At 38.9% G+C, this 17652-nt stretch overlaps 1 protein-coding gene across 4 annotated transcripts; it reads left to right on the top strand.

Moving 5' to 3' along the window:
- The first annotated feature begins 621 nt into the window (after nt 1-621).
- LOC144662535 (uncharacterized) lies at nt 622-17416 on the top strand. Of its 4 annotated transcripts, none has more exons than XM_078523362.1 (8): nt 622-977; nt 6530-6601; nt 9914-9987; nt 10539-11202; nt 11620-11733; nt 13308-13421; nt 14151-14264; nt 14524-17416. In XM_078523362.1, the coding sequence occupies exons 4-8, from the start codon at nt 10563-10565 to the stop codon at nt 16623-16625; spliced, it is 3084 nt and encodes a 1027-aa protein (XP_078379488.1). In that variant the 5' UTR covers nt 622-977; nt 6530-6601; nt 9914-9987; nt 10539-10562; the 3' UTR covers nt 16626-17416. The 4 variants fall into 4 exon arrangements, with proteins under 4 accessions (XP_078379488.1, XP_078379489.1, XP_078379490.1 ...); XM_078523363.1 differs by having other exon boundaries at nt 6530-6605; XM_078523364.1 differs by lacking the exon at nt 11620-11733.
- The last annotated feature ends 236 nt before the right edge of the window (nt 17417-17652 follow it).

The following is a 17652-nucleotide window of genomic DNA, read 5'->3' as shown; positions in this document are numbered from 1 at the left end:
GGCGTTTCTTATCAGTTTGCTCTTGTTTCCTTTCGACTTTTGATAGTTGACACGGGGCTTTGTCCCCTTCCCCCCTGGGCGAATCTCATATGAAACAAGCGGGGATACTTGTCTTAAACCCCAAAAGGTGATCAGTCTGGGCGTGGCTCAAGCTTTTTTGACTCCTAAACGGTAACAAAATGCTAAAAATAAATTAGTATTACTTCTCGTGCAACCTTAAACGAGATCACAATTGACGGTTGAAATATAGGCGTTTTGCCCGGACCGACACCCTGAGCGAGACGACGAGCATCGCCGTTTCTTTTATATGGGATCCCCCTCCCTACCCCCCACCACCCCCAACCTCCCCAAAGGCAGCTGACAGAAACGCGACCTTACCTGTCAACAGGACGGGCGCACACCTTTCTCTTCAATCACCGTGCTTCATACATCCTGTCTCTCTGGTGTAAATAAACTTGTTGTTAGTGTCTGTCTGTAACTCCGCAAGCATCTACAGATTTTGCATTTTTATATTTTTAGTGAAAAGAAGTAGCGGAGTTAATTTGGCGTGACGTCTGTTTCGTTTCATTCCGGATGAGTGCATTTGATCTCGTGATCAAAAGTGAGTGTAAACTTGTACGTAAACACCTTCAGTTCGAGGAGTGGCTTTTCAGTGTTCCAGCGAACTAAAAGAGATCGCTGAAGTTCCATTAACCTTCACAGAAGAAAAAGATTACAAGATACGTTTATGTTACTGACAACACAGGTGAGGAAAAGAACTTGGAATTTATTACAGACTTCGCGTGACTTTATATCCTTGTCTAGACGACATGTTCCATCAATGGTTCTTTGCGTGAACATTTTATCTCGAACCACGAAAATTGTTCGTTTCATGCAGCAATACATCTGCCTTTGAGGACCACAGTTGTGCTTCCTTGGTGACTGCGATTAAAGAAAAGCGTTTCCAATCGAAGAGAACTTTCACATTCAGCAAAAAGGTAAGAAAGATGCGTGTAATAGTAAGTTATGAAACATAAACACATTGTTGCTTGCAAGGCATCGCGCGCTGAGCAAAATCTGTCGTTGAAATTATTTTGCTGTGGATAGATTTGATCTCATTATTGATGTATCGTAACTTAGCAGTGACTTATCATAAACAAGGACGGCAAGAAAATGTTATTAACTAGTCTGTAAGCGGAAGTGTATTTTAACATATTGAAAGTGAAACAAATTTCTCAAAAGTTCCCAAATATTTTTAAAGCGGAAATGCTTTCTGAAGTAAGAAACGCTTTTTCGTAGGAGCTATTAATTTTTCTAACAAGTTTGATTATGTCATGCGTTTCAAAACCTAAATCTAATTCTAGAAGATGCATACCGTATCGGCAGCATCAAATATCGTGCACAGGAGTATAAATTTCCGATCCAGTGTTTTATATTAACTGATTTGCATATGCAATGTATCATGACCAATTGTCCGTTATGTTGTGGCTTATCGCACCACTACTGTTTTTGTCTCGTGTTACGGCACGGTCACGTCGTAAACGACGTGACCGTGACGTAACGCGAGATATTGCAGTGTAGTTGGTCCCTCAGGATAGTGCTTTGTGTAAGATCTCACGTAAGGTAACGAAGTGATAAGGTAGCAAGGAAACAAGGTAAGAAATAGACCTTTGGTTGTATTGCAAGTGAACTTTTTAGACCTTCATTCTAACGCTCCTGGCATAATATGCGGTTTCTCTTCGAGTTTAATTGTTACACATATATTGTAAATTCTCGGAATATAAGGTACGTAGTATTTTGCTTTTAGGCGATATGGGGCAGGGGTTTGGGCAATTTTTCTGGGCAGTATTTTTTTCGCTTTCTGGTTATGCAAAAACAAACTTTAAGATTTTTTTTTTTTTCCTCATGGTTCTCCTTGCACGATTTTTTTCAGCTTTATTTTTCTGTGCTGGAAATTGTTCTATCTGTTCTCTGTCCCCTTCTTAAAAAAATAATGTACATTCCGGTCTCTAATGTGATGTATTACATGAAGTACCTTCCCTTTGTTAGTTCGGCAAAATGCCGACAATATGATAAAAAGATGATAAAAAGATTTTATCTAAGTGAATTGAAAAACAGATGCTAATGTTTTGAACTTGGTTGTCATAGTTGTGGTTATTTTAAGACCTCATGTAAGGTGAAGAAGTGACACAGTAGCAAGGTAAATCTCTCAGGTTTGCAGTCGGAGAATAAACTCATTGTCTCTTGTGTGTGGTTAAATGTGAACGATTAGTTGATTCTTATTTGTTGCAAGATTACAGCCGGCGTTGTAAAAAGATGTCTAATAAATGGTCGCACCAATTTACAGATCTGTCAAACAATGTGTCAAGAGGAGAATATTATTAAGCTAAAATTGAGTCAAGTTATCACGCAATCAAATAAAAGATTGGCACACAATTACCGCGGTTAACGTTATCTGAAAAAAACGGAAATTAATTTGCTTTGTAAATTGTTCATGATTGTACTTATGTCTTACTTATCACAAAATCATCTGTTCTCCATTTTTTACATTTCAATAAAAATAAAAATCTGTGTCAAAAATATGGCATCTTAACAACTTTGAAAACAAGAGTATGCATCTAAGACGTCAGTAAGGTAAAGAAGTGACAAGGTAGCAAGGTAAATCGGGTTTGCAGTGGTAGAATAAAGTGATTTCTCCTTGTGTGTCGTAAAATGTGAACGATCAGTTGATTCTTATTAATGAACTGCTCAAGTATCTTGCACGGATGTGCGACGGGTCACAAACGGGTCAGATTAGTTTGAAGGTGTGGAAAGAATAGGGTTACATGTTTAATAGGCGTCCTTATTGTTCATATTGTCATTACCGGTATAAGTAGGTAAGCATCACAGATATATTTAGAGCGGTTCGTATGTTAATGAAGGTTTTCAGTTGTTACTTAGTTTAGAGAAGTAAGAAGTAATTTGATAGACGTTTAGATATTTAAGATAGGTGAGTGATATGAGTACGTGATGTTATGTGTTAGTTTTCAGTAGTTGTTGTTTTAATGGAATGATTATTGTTTTGTTTTTGTTTTGTAGGTTTTGTTTCTGTATAACTTATTGTTTCTGTTGAAGACAGTCTGAAAGAAAGTTTGAGGAAGGCAGTGAGAGAGAGACCTATTATCAATTAGTCGGTTTATTTATGGCCAAACTATGAGGTAGGAAGTTTTGTATTTCATTAGACATTTGTGGAGTGTTTGACAGTTTTGTAGCATTTTTAAGCTGCTTTGCATGTTTTGAAAACGGGTTGTAGTTTTCTTCCTTATATGGAGTGTTTGGAATGTGGTTGTAATTTAGAGAGCGTTATAATATTTCTAAGAAAACGTACATGTTTGTTTGTTAGTCCATGTTCTTGTAAGTTTTTGTAAAATAAAAATAGTGATGAATAAGCTGCTGATGTATCAGACTTGTCAGAAATGTCAGAAATGTATTAATGGTGGCGTTTGTGAACGAGTATGTGAAAGAGGTAGGGAATTGATGAGAAACAAAGGTTGTTATTGTAGGAAATGTTTTGACTATGAAAAATTGCAGCTTAAATCAGTGTCTGATGAAAGTAAAATTGATAAGTTTTGTTGCGATAAATGTTGTTGTAATGGGCGAAGAGTTTTAAAAAGAATCAGCAGAAAAAGAGATAGAGCTCCATCGAGAATTTGCTTGAAGAAAATTCATAGTTTATTTCATAAAAAGAGTGTAGTTAAACGTAGTATAAAGAATCATATTAAACGCAATGTTCCTGATTCTTCGTGTTTGCGTTTTCTCTTGTCGAGTTTTAAACGTGCTTATTTACACGTGTGAGACATGGTGCAAATGTTTGGATTACTAAGGTATGTGAATAATGTAATATATTACATGAAGTATCATCTTTAGTAATACCGCCAAATCTGATAAGGAGATTTTATCTCACATATGTTGCTTAAATAGGTAGTTTTTTACATGGAAAATGAATTTATCTTTACGGTAGGTTTGTGTTTTGATATTATATTTGCGGTGGGTATTGTTAAAGTATGCGGCTGGCTGAAAAGCAGTTGTTAAATTTCTGTTTGCGTTACAAGAAAGCCATTTTGGTGCGTGTTAGGGTCGAGGGTTGTTGAGGTCAGAGCGGTTTTCAGATATGTCAAATGATGTGTCAAAAGGAGAATATTAAGTGAAGTTACCACGCAAACAAAAATATTGATGTGGTATCTCATCTTCGGCTTTGTTCGTTTCTTTAAACTTTATTCAGTAAAGAATAGGAAGGGCGTATTATGAATAGTGTAGAAACAGAATAAAAGGATTAAGGGAAGTGCGATTATCGTTATCTGAGAAACAGGAAATTAATTTGCTTTGCTTTGTTAATTGTATACGCTTTCCAGAACGTGATATGATATTTTGAAGACACTAAGGTCACAAAGTCAAATTCATAATTCCTTTTTGTTTGTTTTTCTTAGGGCCGGGTCGCACTAAAAATTTTTTTGGAAGAATTTGTTTACTATCAACACGCAAGATTTTTAAGTGCGACCTCCACTTAAAAAGGCGAACCGATTTTCCAAAATTTTGTCTTTAATAACAAAGGAAGCCGTCTCCAGTGATAACAGAACCTGTCAGGGAAATGACATTGAAGGTCATGATCGCACGCAATCACAAAGCGCGGAAATTTCGCTAGAACACTCGATCATAGACTTGCCCCAAGTCGAAAAGCCGTAAACGGACTTTGAGAAAGTCTAACTCGATCATGGATGGAGGTGGCTTTTTTCTCAGTTCAACACCATTTTATCCGGTTACTTTTTTGATCAGCAACAGCAGTTTGGCCCTTTTATGAATAAACTGCATTCGCAGTTAGACGTGGGTGAAGGCAGTCAAAGCAGGCCAGGGAGCGCATCGAGCGATATAACGAGCTCCCCGACGAGTCCCGTTGCTGTTGCAAGTACATCTACAGCATCTTCTCCCGAATCCGGACCGGCAAAGAGAACTTACGACAAATGGGTCCGACGATGATCAGAAAATGCTAATTCGTCTTTGGGCTGATAATTTCGATCGCCTGAAGAGCAGAGAAGCACGAAAGGTCTGGGATGAAATGAGGCGAGCACTGAACTCGAAATTTGGCACGAAGAGGACCAGGGATAAAGTCTTTTAAGCGTCAAGCAATCAAATTCATTTCCGGTTGTCACTTGCGAAGCCGGACCAAGATATATTAAGTGATAATACACAATACATTTTGCAACAGTATCAACAAATCAACGTTTTCACGGAACATATATCTTGTCCTACGGCGTAAATTTCGAGATTTTAAAGCGTATTTTACAAATAGACTTGAGCAAAAACAAACTAAACTAGCAAAACATGTGGCAAAGAAGTGTGAAACAAACAGGAAACCACGCAGCGCAGACTATAAATGCAATGACCTCTAGACATTTCCTTGGCCACAGTCTTACGGCTCTATTTAATACATAATGCCTCCAGATAAAACAGATCCCCATTAGAAAGAAGTGAGAAGCAAATTACGTCGAAAAACCTTCTCAGGAAACTAATTTGCTTTGCTTTTCACCACTTCGGCTTTAGATTTCAAGTGTAGTGTCAGGTGACGTTCTTGCTAAACAAAGACTGAATGTTCGGGCAACATCTGTCGAAGATACTGTGTAGTGTACAATCGGGTCGAGGGTTGTTGGCGCCAGAGCACTTTTCAGATATGTCAAATGATGTGTCAAAAGGAGAATATTAAGTGAAGTTATCACGCAAACAGAAAAATTGAAGTGGTATCTCATTTTGCGTTTTGGTAGGTTGTTTAAACTTCATTCAGGCCATAATAGGAAAGCATTATATTGAATACGCGGTAGATACAGAATAAAACCATTAAGGGAAGTGCGAATAATAAAGAAAAGACAGATTCACATAGACTGTAATGACCTGTAATTGTCTTCTTTGGACCTTGCATGAGGCTTGAAGCAATACAGTTAGAATGTGAAGAAAGGGCACATGGTGCGATGCTGGTATAGCACGAGCTGTTGCAAATGCTTGAGAATGAAATTTGAGAATCAATATTGTAGAATCCGGAGATGGTTTTTCTGAGCTTATATGATTGTTAGCAACGGGTGCTACTTTACTGATCTGTAACACGAGACAGCCCAACGGGCACTTTGATTATATGTACGTGTAGCTTTCAATTAGCATATTTCTGTCTGTTAAAACGAAACCGAATAAATGAAGAAAAACTCAAGTCGTTTATTAGTGTGCAAAATTTGTGCAAAATTAGTTGATGAGCTTAAAAGCTCATCAACTAATTTTGCACAATTAAAATTGAGTATATTATTGATACAATGTAAAAAACTTGGAGTGAGGGATGTTGCAAATCATGTTTATTTTACTACTATATGGGGTGACAGGCAGCTTTCTGAAATAAGTACATAGGGTACGTAGTATTAATAAAAACATCATTTGCCTTAATTCCCTCTCAATACACCGCCTGCATGACTGTGTGCTATGTTTGACCATGCATGCATGATCATGACTCTTATTTATGTGTTGTTTATTTCAGAAATAATTTGCAACTTTGCTCCTGGGCCATAATTCTGTTTTTCAATGGTTTTGAGGGGAAATCTCACATGCAGTAAGTATGTAAAAGTATAAGTACTTAACCCATTACTATTAGGGTTTTATCATAACTTATGTCATACAGATCATACAATCTGGAAGCATTATTCTTCACAGGAATGATAAAATTTAATACAACTAGGATTTAAAAGCCAAAATGTTCAATATTTGTTTTATGATTTAGAATAGCTGAGGTCATTTCAATGTCCCTTTTCTCACAGTTTTAGGCTGGTATTCAATGTTTATTATTCTCCCCTTAAGATTTCTATTTCTTAATCCTATGTGTAATGTTAAACTTAATTTGGTTGTTGTGCATTTCAGGATAAATTTTAACTCTTGATACATTATTTTATTTTTTAGTGAACAAAAACTTTTAAAAAGACATTCCATGTAAATCAAATATTTTTTTTAAAAAAAAGTTCTCCCTAATATGTTATCTCTGGTTGATCTATTTGGTTGTGGGTTTAGTGGAGCTGGATAAGAAAGTGGTGGTGGTTTTGATGCAGGTGCCAGTAAAGCTGGTAACATTTATCCTCCTTGTGGCATATTCTGGTGATGGTGGTGTAGGTGGCAATGAAGCAGATGGGTTTGGTGGTACCAGTGAGGGAATTGGAAGATTGTAGTGATGCAAGTGGCAATATAGCTGGTGGTATTAACAGTGCTAGTGATTGGTTGTGGTTTTGGTGGTGCAGGTGGCAGTGAGGCTGGTGCTATTTGAAGTCATAGTGGGAGATTGTAGTGAAGGGCCTCAGGTGACAGTGGAACTGGTGGTGTGCTAGTGGTTGATTGTGGTGTTGGTGTTGGTGATGTAGGTGGCAGTTGCGCTGGTGGCATTGGTGTTGCTAGTGGTGGATTGGTGTTAATGCAGGTGACAGTGAAACTGTTGTTATAAGTATTACCAGTGGTTGTTTTGGGTCTGCCTCTGTTTCTCTCTGTTTCTCCGGCTTCCATTCACAGCACAGTCGTTGTTCACTTGTTCTTTGAGATATGTCCAAACAAACATGATCTCTTCCTTCTCACCTCCTCGCTTACTTGGTCTGCTCTTACCATCTGCAGCACTTCCTTGTTTGTTACATGCTCCTGCCATCTGATGCGAAGATTCTTCAAAGGCATTTGGTCTAGAAGGTGTCAAGCTAGTTCTCATCTCCCTTTGTCCGCTTCTACATTCCACAGCCGCAGAGAAGCACTGAAAGCACAAGCATCTAGAAGAGCATTGCTGTTGTCTTCCTGCAGATGTCTCTTACGCTCCAGATCTTGTTGAGCCTGTTAAAGCTTGCATATGCCAGTGCGGTCCTCTTCTTGGTGTCCAGTGTTCCTCCTCCATCATTTCCTTAACTTGTGCCACCAGGTGGGTGAAACTATCCATTTCCTCCACCACCCTATCTCTTATTCTCAGTTCTTCGTTGTTCCTACTGTTGACCTTCATTCACTTGCACTTCTGTGGGTTCAGCTTCAATCCCACCCTGCCAGCGTTCTCCTGTAACCTAGCTGTTTTTTCCTGTATATGGTCTGCCCTCGATGTCAGTATATGTAAAAGCAGGTTGTCTGCGCAGTCAATGTCCTTCTGTAGTCTTGTTAAGTCTATTCAGATGCCTGGTGGTATTAACAGTGCTAGTGATTGGTTGTGGTTTTGGTGGTGCAGGTGGCAGTGAGGTTGGTGCAATTTGTAGTGTTAGTGGTAGATTGTAGTGAAGGGCCTCAGGTGACAGTGAAATTAACTGGTGGTGTTGATGGTGCTAGTGGTTGATTGTGGTGGTGGTGATGGTGATGTAGGTGACAGTTACGCTGGTGGCATTGGTATTGCTAGTGGCAGTGAAACTGTTGTTATAAGCATTACCTGTGGTAAATTGTGGTGTTAGTGTGATGCAGGTGGCTATAAAGCTGAAGGTAGTGATGGTGCTAGTAGTAGAGTATGGTAGTGAAGATGCAGGTGGTGGCGAAGCAGTTGGTATTGGTACTAGTGGTATGTTGTGGCAAAGGAGATGGTGATGGCAGTAGAACTAGTAGTATTGGTGCTGCAAGAGGTAGTTTGTGGTGATGCAGGTGGCAGTGAAGGTGGTGTTATTGGTGCTACTAGTGGTATGTTCTGGTAGTGGAGATGGTGATGGCAGTAAAACTAGTGGTATTCATGCTGCAAGAGGTAGTTTGTGGTGGTACAGGCGGAAGTGAAGATGGTGGTTTTGGTGGTGCCAGTAGATTGTGGTGCTGGTAGATACGGCTGTGGAGCTGTTGGTATTGGTAGTGCTGGCTGTAGATTGTGGTTATGGTTACAGTGAAGCTGAGGCATTAGAGGTACAAGTGATGTGGTGTGGTGGTGAGGCAGATGGTATTTAAGCTGGTGGTATTAGTTATGCTAGAGGTAGATTGTGGCTGTGTAGTTGGTTCAGGTGGCAGTGAAGCTGGTGGCACTGATGGCACAAACTAGTGGTTAACTGCAGTGATGTTCCTTTTTTATGGTACTTTAAAGGAAATGGTAGTGCTTGTAGTAGTGGTGGTCAAGGTGGCAAAAGCTGCCATTACTGGTAGTGGTGCAATGGTAGGTGGACAGTGGTGGTTAATCCTGTAGTTTTTTTTGCCAGTGTTGGTGTAGTAACAAAAATAGTGTTGATTAATAATAATAACAATAATAATAACATTTATTTAACCTCGGTTTGATGGGGCTGATTAGGCCCCTAGCAAAAGTATGCTAATGTGCCGAGAAAAAAAAATGGCAATAAAAAGAAAACACAAAAAATTAAGAAACTGTTTACAATTATATAATTATATGAAAAAAATACACTTGATTGTGGAGTTTGGAGTGGGCTGATGATAGTGGCCATATTGTTTGAACTAATGGTAGTTGTGGTGCAGGTGCTGCTGCTGGTAATAGTGGTGCTGATGGTTGTAGTGGTGCAGGGGATGACGATGCTGATAGTTTTACTGTTGATGCTAGTGGTGGTCCTGGTCAGTGGTGGTCTGTTGTGGGGGGAATTGGTCAGTGATGGCAACTGAAGTGGTGATGCCAGTGTTCGTGTTGGTAGTACTGGCGTAGTGGTTGTATTGATAGTAGTAGCAGTTGTGTGGTGGTACTGCGGCTTCTGTTTATGCTGCAGGTGGATGTGGTAGCGGCGGTGGTGGTAATGCATCTGGTGGTGGAAATAGTGAAGTACTCATGATATCACTTCTGGTTATGGAAGTAATAACAGTAGTGTTGGTGATCGATGGTAATGAGTAATGATGCTGGTGGTGCAGCTCATGCAGGTGCTGATTAGTTTCATTCTTCTCTTCCGTAGAGGGGTCTTTTGCACATTGGAGTCTTGTCTCACACTTTGGTTTTTCTTCATTTCAGAATAAATCACGCCTGGACTGGACGGCCGCTGTTCCATGATAGTTGAAAACTTCTAAACAGAAAATTCATGTACAGTAAGTCGTATCTGCCTCATACGAGATTCAATTATGTTCAGACAAGTTTAGGGTAATGAGGGACCTGAAGGGTGGGGTATAAAATCCCATTTCCCAGCCTATTGTTTCCCAGATTTTCTAAATCCCAGTCCCAGTTCTAATTGTTTGTGATTCCCAGTCCCAGTGACTCAAATCCCATTTTCCTAGTGAACAATTGCCCAGATTCCAGTTCCCATTTTAGCGCTTCAGATTCTCTTTAATAATAATTCATACTTGACTGGATTATTCGTAATTTTCACACATTTTCATATTTGACAGAATTATGAGTAATAAAAATTTTGGTTTGTATCTGATCTAAAAGAGTGCGATGAAGAGTTTGATGCATTTTTAACGAGGACACAGTAATTCCTCTCATAAAGAGCGTGCATTTTGTTAGTGTTCAATTCTGGACATATTCAACTCTTTCGACCTGCTAAAAGCTAAGTCAACTTCTTTTTCATGACACAAGTAATTTTGTCAGCAGTTTAATTTTGGCTTAATATGTAACAACTTCAACATAAAACTGTTTGCAGGTTTATCTGGTGACCAGTCCATATATGGCTTCTGCTCCATCACCCTTTGTGTCCACCAAGGAGACGACCAACTATGCCCGGCTGTGCCGTCTCTTGGTGGATGTGGGATCCCAGGCCCTGAGAGATACATTTGACAAAATACATCCACCAGCGACTCTACACGCAGTTTTATCCAGTCATCCTGTGCATTATGCTACGCTGCAATCACTTTACCGAGGTAGGAAGAAAGTTCTGAATCCTACACAATGGGGAAAGTTGTATCCTGCTGTCTCTTCAACTGTGTCATCAGGTAGCTTTGATATAACCCTTCTAACGGTGCTGCTTAGAAATATATGTGGTTTGAGCCCCCCTGTCTTTGGCTGGGATGCTCTTCCTGCACCTACAGACACAAGCATTGCAGATGACATTGCCCGAGTGAAGTATTACAGAAACACTGTATACGCCCATGCCAATCAAGCCTCTGTTGATGATACAAGTTTTAACGCTTACTGGCCGGAAATACGAGAGGCCCTGGTAAGATTGGGAGGACCAAGTTATAGAGTAGACATCGACAATCTTGAACATGATTGCATGGATCCTGATATCGAGGAACATTATTGTGAACTCATGAAACAATGGAAGAAAGATGATGACAGCATCAAGGACAAACTTGAAGAGATGGAAGGTAATATGAACAATATTTTGAAAAGATACCTTACTCTTGGCACAAATTAGCCTCCTACAAGACGTACTTTGGGTTCGTCACGCATTCCCACCCCACGATGGGGAGGAAAGATTGTGTGACAACGCTTAAGACGTCTGAGCAGGTGGCTAAGCACAAGTAGTTTTATACAATTTGGCCTGCAAACAATGTACCCAATATATAATGTGATATATTTTGGCGTGGAGGAGGAAGTGGTATAGATGCAAATGAGACTCAGCGTTGCATGGCTACTACAAAGTACAACAAAACGAGAAGTCTCTGATTCCCCAATCTTACCAGAGGACCCATTCTGTTTGTTCACCTGGCAGTACCGTGCATGATTAGAAACAAGTGGTACTGTTTAAATGACCTTTAAGAAAAGTTAATTTTAATCTTTAGAAAGCATCAGGGTCTCGTTAGACCAGACGAAAAGTGAAATGGAGCGGATTGGAAGTGAGATGAAAGAAAGGCTCGACATCTTGACGACCTCATTAGAGGAGAACAAAGATAAAGGTCAGTCGCAGAAGAGGATAACAAAGATAAACACAAGTTTATAACTGGCACAGCTTTCTCCCGCTCATTAGTCAAGAGCTGGACTATACATCCTAATCAAAAGGCATGAAAACGAACAGTTGTTTTACAAAAAACTGTAGAATATTAACGCGAAATACATTATTCTTTTAAGGTCTTCGTTCATCCACTAAAAAAAGTTAAAACTGCCTTTTAGTGTTGCTAATCAAAAAATTTTGTTTTATTGTAGCGTGTCATTCAGGGACCTTTCATTTTTATGGGGTAGTGGGAGGGGGAGCTGGTGGGATTTGGAGGGGGAGTGGAGTTCAGGCCACACAAATATGGCTTCAAAGGTTGGCCATGCGAAAACATTTGCTGTGTAAGGTGGGGTCACTCAAAATATTATTTCATCTTTGAAAGTGCAAAACGTTAAACAGGAATGCTCAAAATAGCATTGCTTTCGGAAGATCTTAAAGTTATAATTACTCCGGGGAGCATGCCCACGGGACCTCCCTATTTTACTATATACCGAGCAGCATCAATCCCACCAACTTTTTGGTTGCAAACACAGCAGACCTACACTGACAATCACGTGAATTAACAGTTAATCAATACGCTAGCAATATTATTATTATTATTATTATTATTATTATTATTATTATTATTATTGTTATTATTGTTATTATTGTTATTATTATTATTATTATTATTATTATTATTATTATTATTATTATTATTATTATTATTATTATTATTATTATCGCTTTAAACTGTAAATTTGTCTGATGTTCTAATTAAAGCTTGATATCATTTTCGGGAAGTGGGGGGGAGGGGTCATACAAAAAAAAATTGAATTAAGAAGGAGAGCCAGGGTTAAAATTTCTGATGAAGATAGATGAGGGGGACATAATATTTTACAGGCACTGTCTATCAAATCCCACCAGCCCCCTCACCCTTGCCCCATAAAAAAATATACCATCCCTCACAACGCGATATGCGATACTTGCGAGCAAGGTCAATCCCCGGGCTCAATCGCTGTCTAGAGATTTCGGTTTTCCAAATCTAAGAGAACTCATCAAATTTGTCTCTTTCGGTTATACTTTATATAACTTGTTTCTAACTACCCGGGTCTATTTTGCGTTGTGTTCTACGCGACGATTTCGTATTGAGTTACATTTGACTTCTGCCGGTGTTTAAGACTCTTGTGTTTGCAATTTTAATAAAATTGAAAGGGTTTCTAAAACAGCTTTTCACACAGGCTAGAATCTTGTCACATATCATGCATAATAAAAACAAGTGTGACTGTTTGAAGCCCAGCAGCGGACCGCTGACGAGTTAACCCCTGTAAAAGATGGGTGGATAGCCTGTTGGTGTAAGGTCTTAATAAAACTGATTGCAGAAGCCGGCTCAGCTTTAAACTTGTCCTTAATATTTTGTCAGTAACTGCCTCTCTTGGTGAAAAATTGAATTAGGTTTACTGCATCTATGACCTATTCGACATATTGTACTAACTATTATTTAATTAGTTAATAGTTATAATTTAATGACCTTAAAGGAAAGAAAATGTTAATCTTCAGAAAGCATCAGAGACTCATTAGACCAGACGAGAAGTGAAATGGAGCGGATAAGAAGTGAGATGAATGAAAGGCTAGACACCCTGATGGCCTCATTAGAGAAGAACAAAGAGAAAGGTCAGTCGCAGAAGAGGATAACAAAGATAGCCACAAGTTTATAACTGGCACAGCTTTCTTCCGCACATTAGTCAAGAGCTAGACTATAGATCCTAATCAAAAGGCATGAAATTAAACAGTTGTTTAAAAAAAGCTGTAGACTATTAACCCCAAATACATTACCCCTCTTAGGTCTTTGTTTATCCACTACAAAAAGTTAAAACTGCCTGTGTTGTTCATCTAAAATTGCGTTATATTGAAGCGTGCCGATGAGGAACGTTAATTCCCGGGGTTAGTCGTTGCCTCGTATATATCCATTTGCATATCTAAAGGATCTCATGAAATAACATTTTTGGAGCAGGTTAACATACAAAACTGGATGTAGAAGCTCTCAGCTTCAAAAGTGTCCTTAATATTTCGTCTGTAAGTGCCTTTCTTGTAAAAGATTGAATTTGGTTCACTGCATCTAGGACACATCCGACATATAATGTACAATTAATATTTGCATTTTTAATGCTCGGGCAAATTAAGGCATGGGTCAACAGTTATTTCCCTCAAGAAAGTGAGGGGTGGTCTAACTTCTATGCGTTGTTCATTACAACATAAAATTGTGGTAGACAGATAAGTCCCCAAAAGCGATGAGTTTTTGACATGTTTCATGCTGCTACAAGTAAAACTGCAAGAAATAAACTACCCCCTCACTTTTTGTGCGAATAACCGTAATATTAAATGGTAAATTTTGAACTTCAGAAAGCATCAGAGACTTACTGGAGCAGACAAGAAGTGAAATGGAGCGGATAGGAAGAGAGATGAAAGAAAGGCTCGACACCTTGACGGCCTCACTAGAGGAGAACAAAGATAAAGGTCAGTCGCCGAAGAGGCTAAACAAATATAAACACTACTTTTAATAACTAACAGAGTTCTCGCGCGCTCATTGGTCAAGAGCTACAGTATAGATCAATGACGTAAGCTATTTTAAACGTGCGAGTGTCGAGCTATACTAGGCATCTAATTGTTACATAGTGTCTCTCCACAGATAAACATCGCGTCGCGTGATCAATTTAAGCAAACAATCTCCTTCATGTAACAATTGTAATAATTATATAAAAATGTGTTTTTATAGATCCTTTTTATCCATCTGAGCTTATTGACGGAATTCGCCAACTCTACGAAACCCGCGAAGGATGGCTGTCACCATTTCCTTGGTGCGAGGAGTTTCACTTTCATCTTAATGATATTTTTACCAGACTCAAAATGATCAGCAGGAAAAAAACAAGAGGAACAACGACTGATGAAATCGTGAACATGTCTGCTATCTTCAAACCGCACGAAGAATGTTCAAAGCCAAGAACAGTGTTAATTGAAGGGGAGCCTGGTATGGGAAAGACGACATACTGCAAAAAGCTCGTTTATGACTGGGCTACAGGAAAGCAAGAAGCAAAGGAGGGCTTTCCAAGATTCGAGGCAGTGTTGTTGTTAAAATGCCGTGATATCAAATCCAACCTTTGGGAGGCCATTGATGACCAACTTCTACCCCTAGACATCCAAGAAGGCATCAGAGAAAAATTCTTCAACTTTATTCGCCACAATCAATCAACCGTTTTGCTGGTACTCGATGGATTGGATGAGCTACCCTCGAGTAAACTGCCAATGTATTCAGAAATAATTCAAGGACGAGTGCTTCCAAAGTGCCACTTAGTTGTTACAGCACGGCACGAGGCTGGAATGAAGGTTAGAAAATACTGTGACACCCTATTGGAGATCGAAGGATTTACCGAAAATGATGCACGACAGTTCATCTACAAGTACTTCAAAACGATGGAGGAATTGGCTCAAAAGCTCTTGCTCAAGCTGAAGAAGGATAAAATCCTAAGAGAAATGGCGGCAAATCCTCTAAACACGGCACTTCTTTGCCTTCTGTGTGAAGAATTTCAGGGCATTTTCCCAGAAAGTAGAACTGAACTGTACTTAGAAATAACAGAGTGTGTTTTGAGAAGGTACAGAAAAAAGATAGGATTATCGGAAACCAGCGAGAAACTAACTAAAGTATACAAAACCCAATTAAAACACCTTGGCTGGATAGCGTTGAATGGTTTACATAAAGAAAACTTGGATTTTGAAGAAAGTGAGTTTGCAGATCATAAACATGACTTGCCTGTATTTGGATTCTTGTCAATGCAGCCCGGTGGTAGCAAACTAAGACCATGTCGACGTTACGCGTTTCAACACAAGAGTTTCCAAGAATTTTTTGCTGGATTCTATCTTAGTTGTCAGCTTCTTAATGACAAAATCACTCCCGACCACTTAGTTTCCGACTTCAGATATTTTAATAAGTTAAAACAGGTGCTTCTGTTTTCTTGCGGCATTGTATCAGCACAATGTAAAGAAACAGCAGTGAATCTTATGGCAAGTATAACATCACAAGTGAACAAACATGGCAAAGATAGTGTGGACGTTGCACTGGATTGCATCACGGAATGTAAAAGAGCAAAAAGTGATGTTTTTCTGACACTAGCACAAGTTTTCGGTTCGTGTCTTAAACTTCAATATATTTCTACCAGCCTTGGATGGGCTCATGCTGCTCCCCTTGCTGAAGTAATTAAAGTCAACACAACACTGGAAACATTAGGTGTTTTCCTTGGCAACATTGCTGATGCTGGCGCTGCGTCACTTGCTGAGGCAATTAAAGTCAACACAACGTTGACGATATTGTCTTTGAATAGCAATAACATTGCTGATGCTGGTGCTGCTTCACTTGCTGAGGCAGTTAAAGTCAACACAACACTGACGGTGTTGTCTTTGGATAGAAATAACATTGCTGATGCTGGCGCTGCGTCACTTGCTGAGGCAATTAAAGTCAACACAACGTTGACGATATTGTCTTTGAATAGCAATAACATTGCTGATGCTGGTGCTGCTTCACTTGCTGAGGCAATTAAAGTCAACACAACACTGATGATGTTGTATTTGAATATCAATAACATTGCTGATGCTGGCGCTGCTTCTTTTGCTGAGGCAATTAAAGTCAACACAACACTATTGTCGTTGGATTTGAATAGCAATAACATTGCTGATGCTGGCGCTGCTTCCCTTGCTGAGGCAGTTAAAGTCAACACAACACTGGAGACGTTGTATTTGGATAGCAATAACATTGCTGATGCTGGCGCTGCTTCACTTGCTGAAGCAAGGAAAGTCAACACAACGCTGAGACTGTATTTAGAGTAATAAAGCGTAGTTTAATTTATTGTTAAGGTCAATAGTTATTATTAGTTTGAATTAAAAGCCGTATTTTTATTCAGTTATAAACTGAAACCAAAAACGAATAATGTACCTAGTGAAAATTGGTTATAAAGTAAATCCTGTAAGCTTCTCAGTGTTTTTTTTTTTTTTACAACAGACTGTTTGTCATACATTTCTACCTCTATACCATTTTAATCTAAAGAACGTTTTTGTAATTTTTTTATAATTTTATATCTTTAACATGTATTTTTAAATTTTAAGTTGTACATGGCCCCACGAGCTTAGTAGCTTTAACCTTTTACCGTGTACAGATAAAGTTATTATATGTTCAGGGCGTTGCCTTTGTCGGGACACGGTGTTCTAATATCTTCTTTAAAACATGCAGCACTCGAATTCTACTTTGAATCTTCAAAGGGATTCATAATCAAAACCTATTTCTATCAATTAGTGTATTTATTTCTTTATTTCATTGTGTTAACATTTTTTACGATATTGTAACATTGCTGTGTTAGTGTAAAAATCACTTTAAACGATATTTTGGATGTTGTAACAAAATCAAAAGTCGCTAGAATGGCCTTTGGCATATCTACAACGTATATAACATTTGACCCTTTGGCATATCTACAAAATATGTTACATTTGAGATGTTTTGACATTAATGAGTGATAAAGTAGAATCGCTTGTAAATTTTGTTTGGATCTTGTTACATTCGTTCATGCTTGTACCTGATTTTAACCTAAGGAATAAACTTTAGTTGGGTTAGTCCCGAGAGGTGATTGTTGTCTCTGTTGTCTGTTGCAAGCGCTCCCCTCTTTTGCACAACTCGTAAAAGTGGATATTGTCCATGTATATTTCTCTGGCTAGTTCAATTGCATACAGATCAGTTCTAAATTGTAACGAGTTTTGGATTTACATGGAGGGAGCGACATCCTAAAGTACATTGTAGGTTCGATTTTTTGTTAGTTATCCAAACCGGCTGGTAACTCCACCCTATCACCCCATACACTCTAGT

The sequence above is a fragment of the Oculina patagonica genome, chromosome 8 (genome assembly GCF_052425735.1).
Source record: "Oculina patagonica isolate OP01 chromosome 8, crgOcupat, whole genome shotgun sequence".
NCBI lineage: Eukaryota > Metazoa > Cnidaria > Anthozoa > Scleractinia > Oculinidae > Oculina > Oculina patagonica.
This window is presented reverse-complemented; position numbering and strand designations above follow the sequence as displayed.

Bases quoted from the DNA above. Each gene is read 5' to 3' on its own strand.
- LOC144662535 (XM_078523362.1), top strand. From the start codon at position 10,563: ATGGCTTCTGCTCCATCACCCTTTGTGTCCACCAAGGAGACGACCAAC. The intron at 11,203-11,619 runs GTAATATGAACA...TTTAATCTTTAG, and splicing joins CAAACTTGAAGAGATGGAAG to AAAGCATCAGGGTCTCGTTA. The intron at 14,265-14,523 runs GTCAGTCGCCGA...GTGTTTTTATAG, and splicing joins AGAGGAGAACAAAGATAAAG to ATCCTTTTTATCCATCTGAG.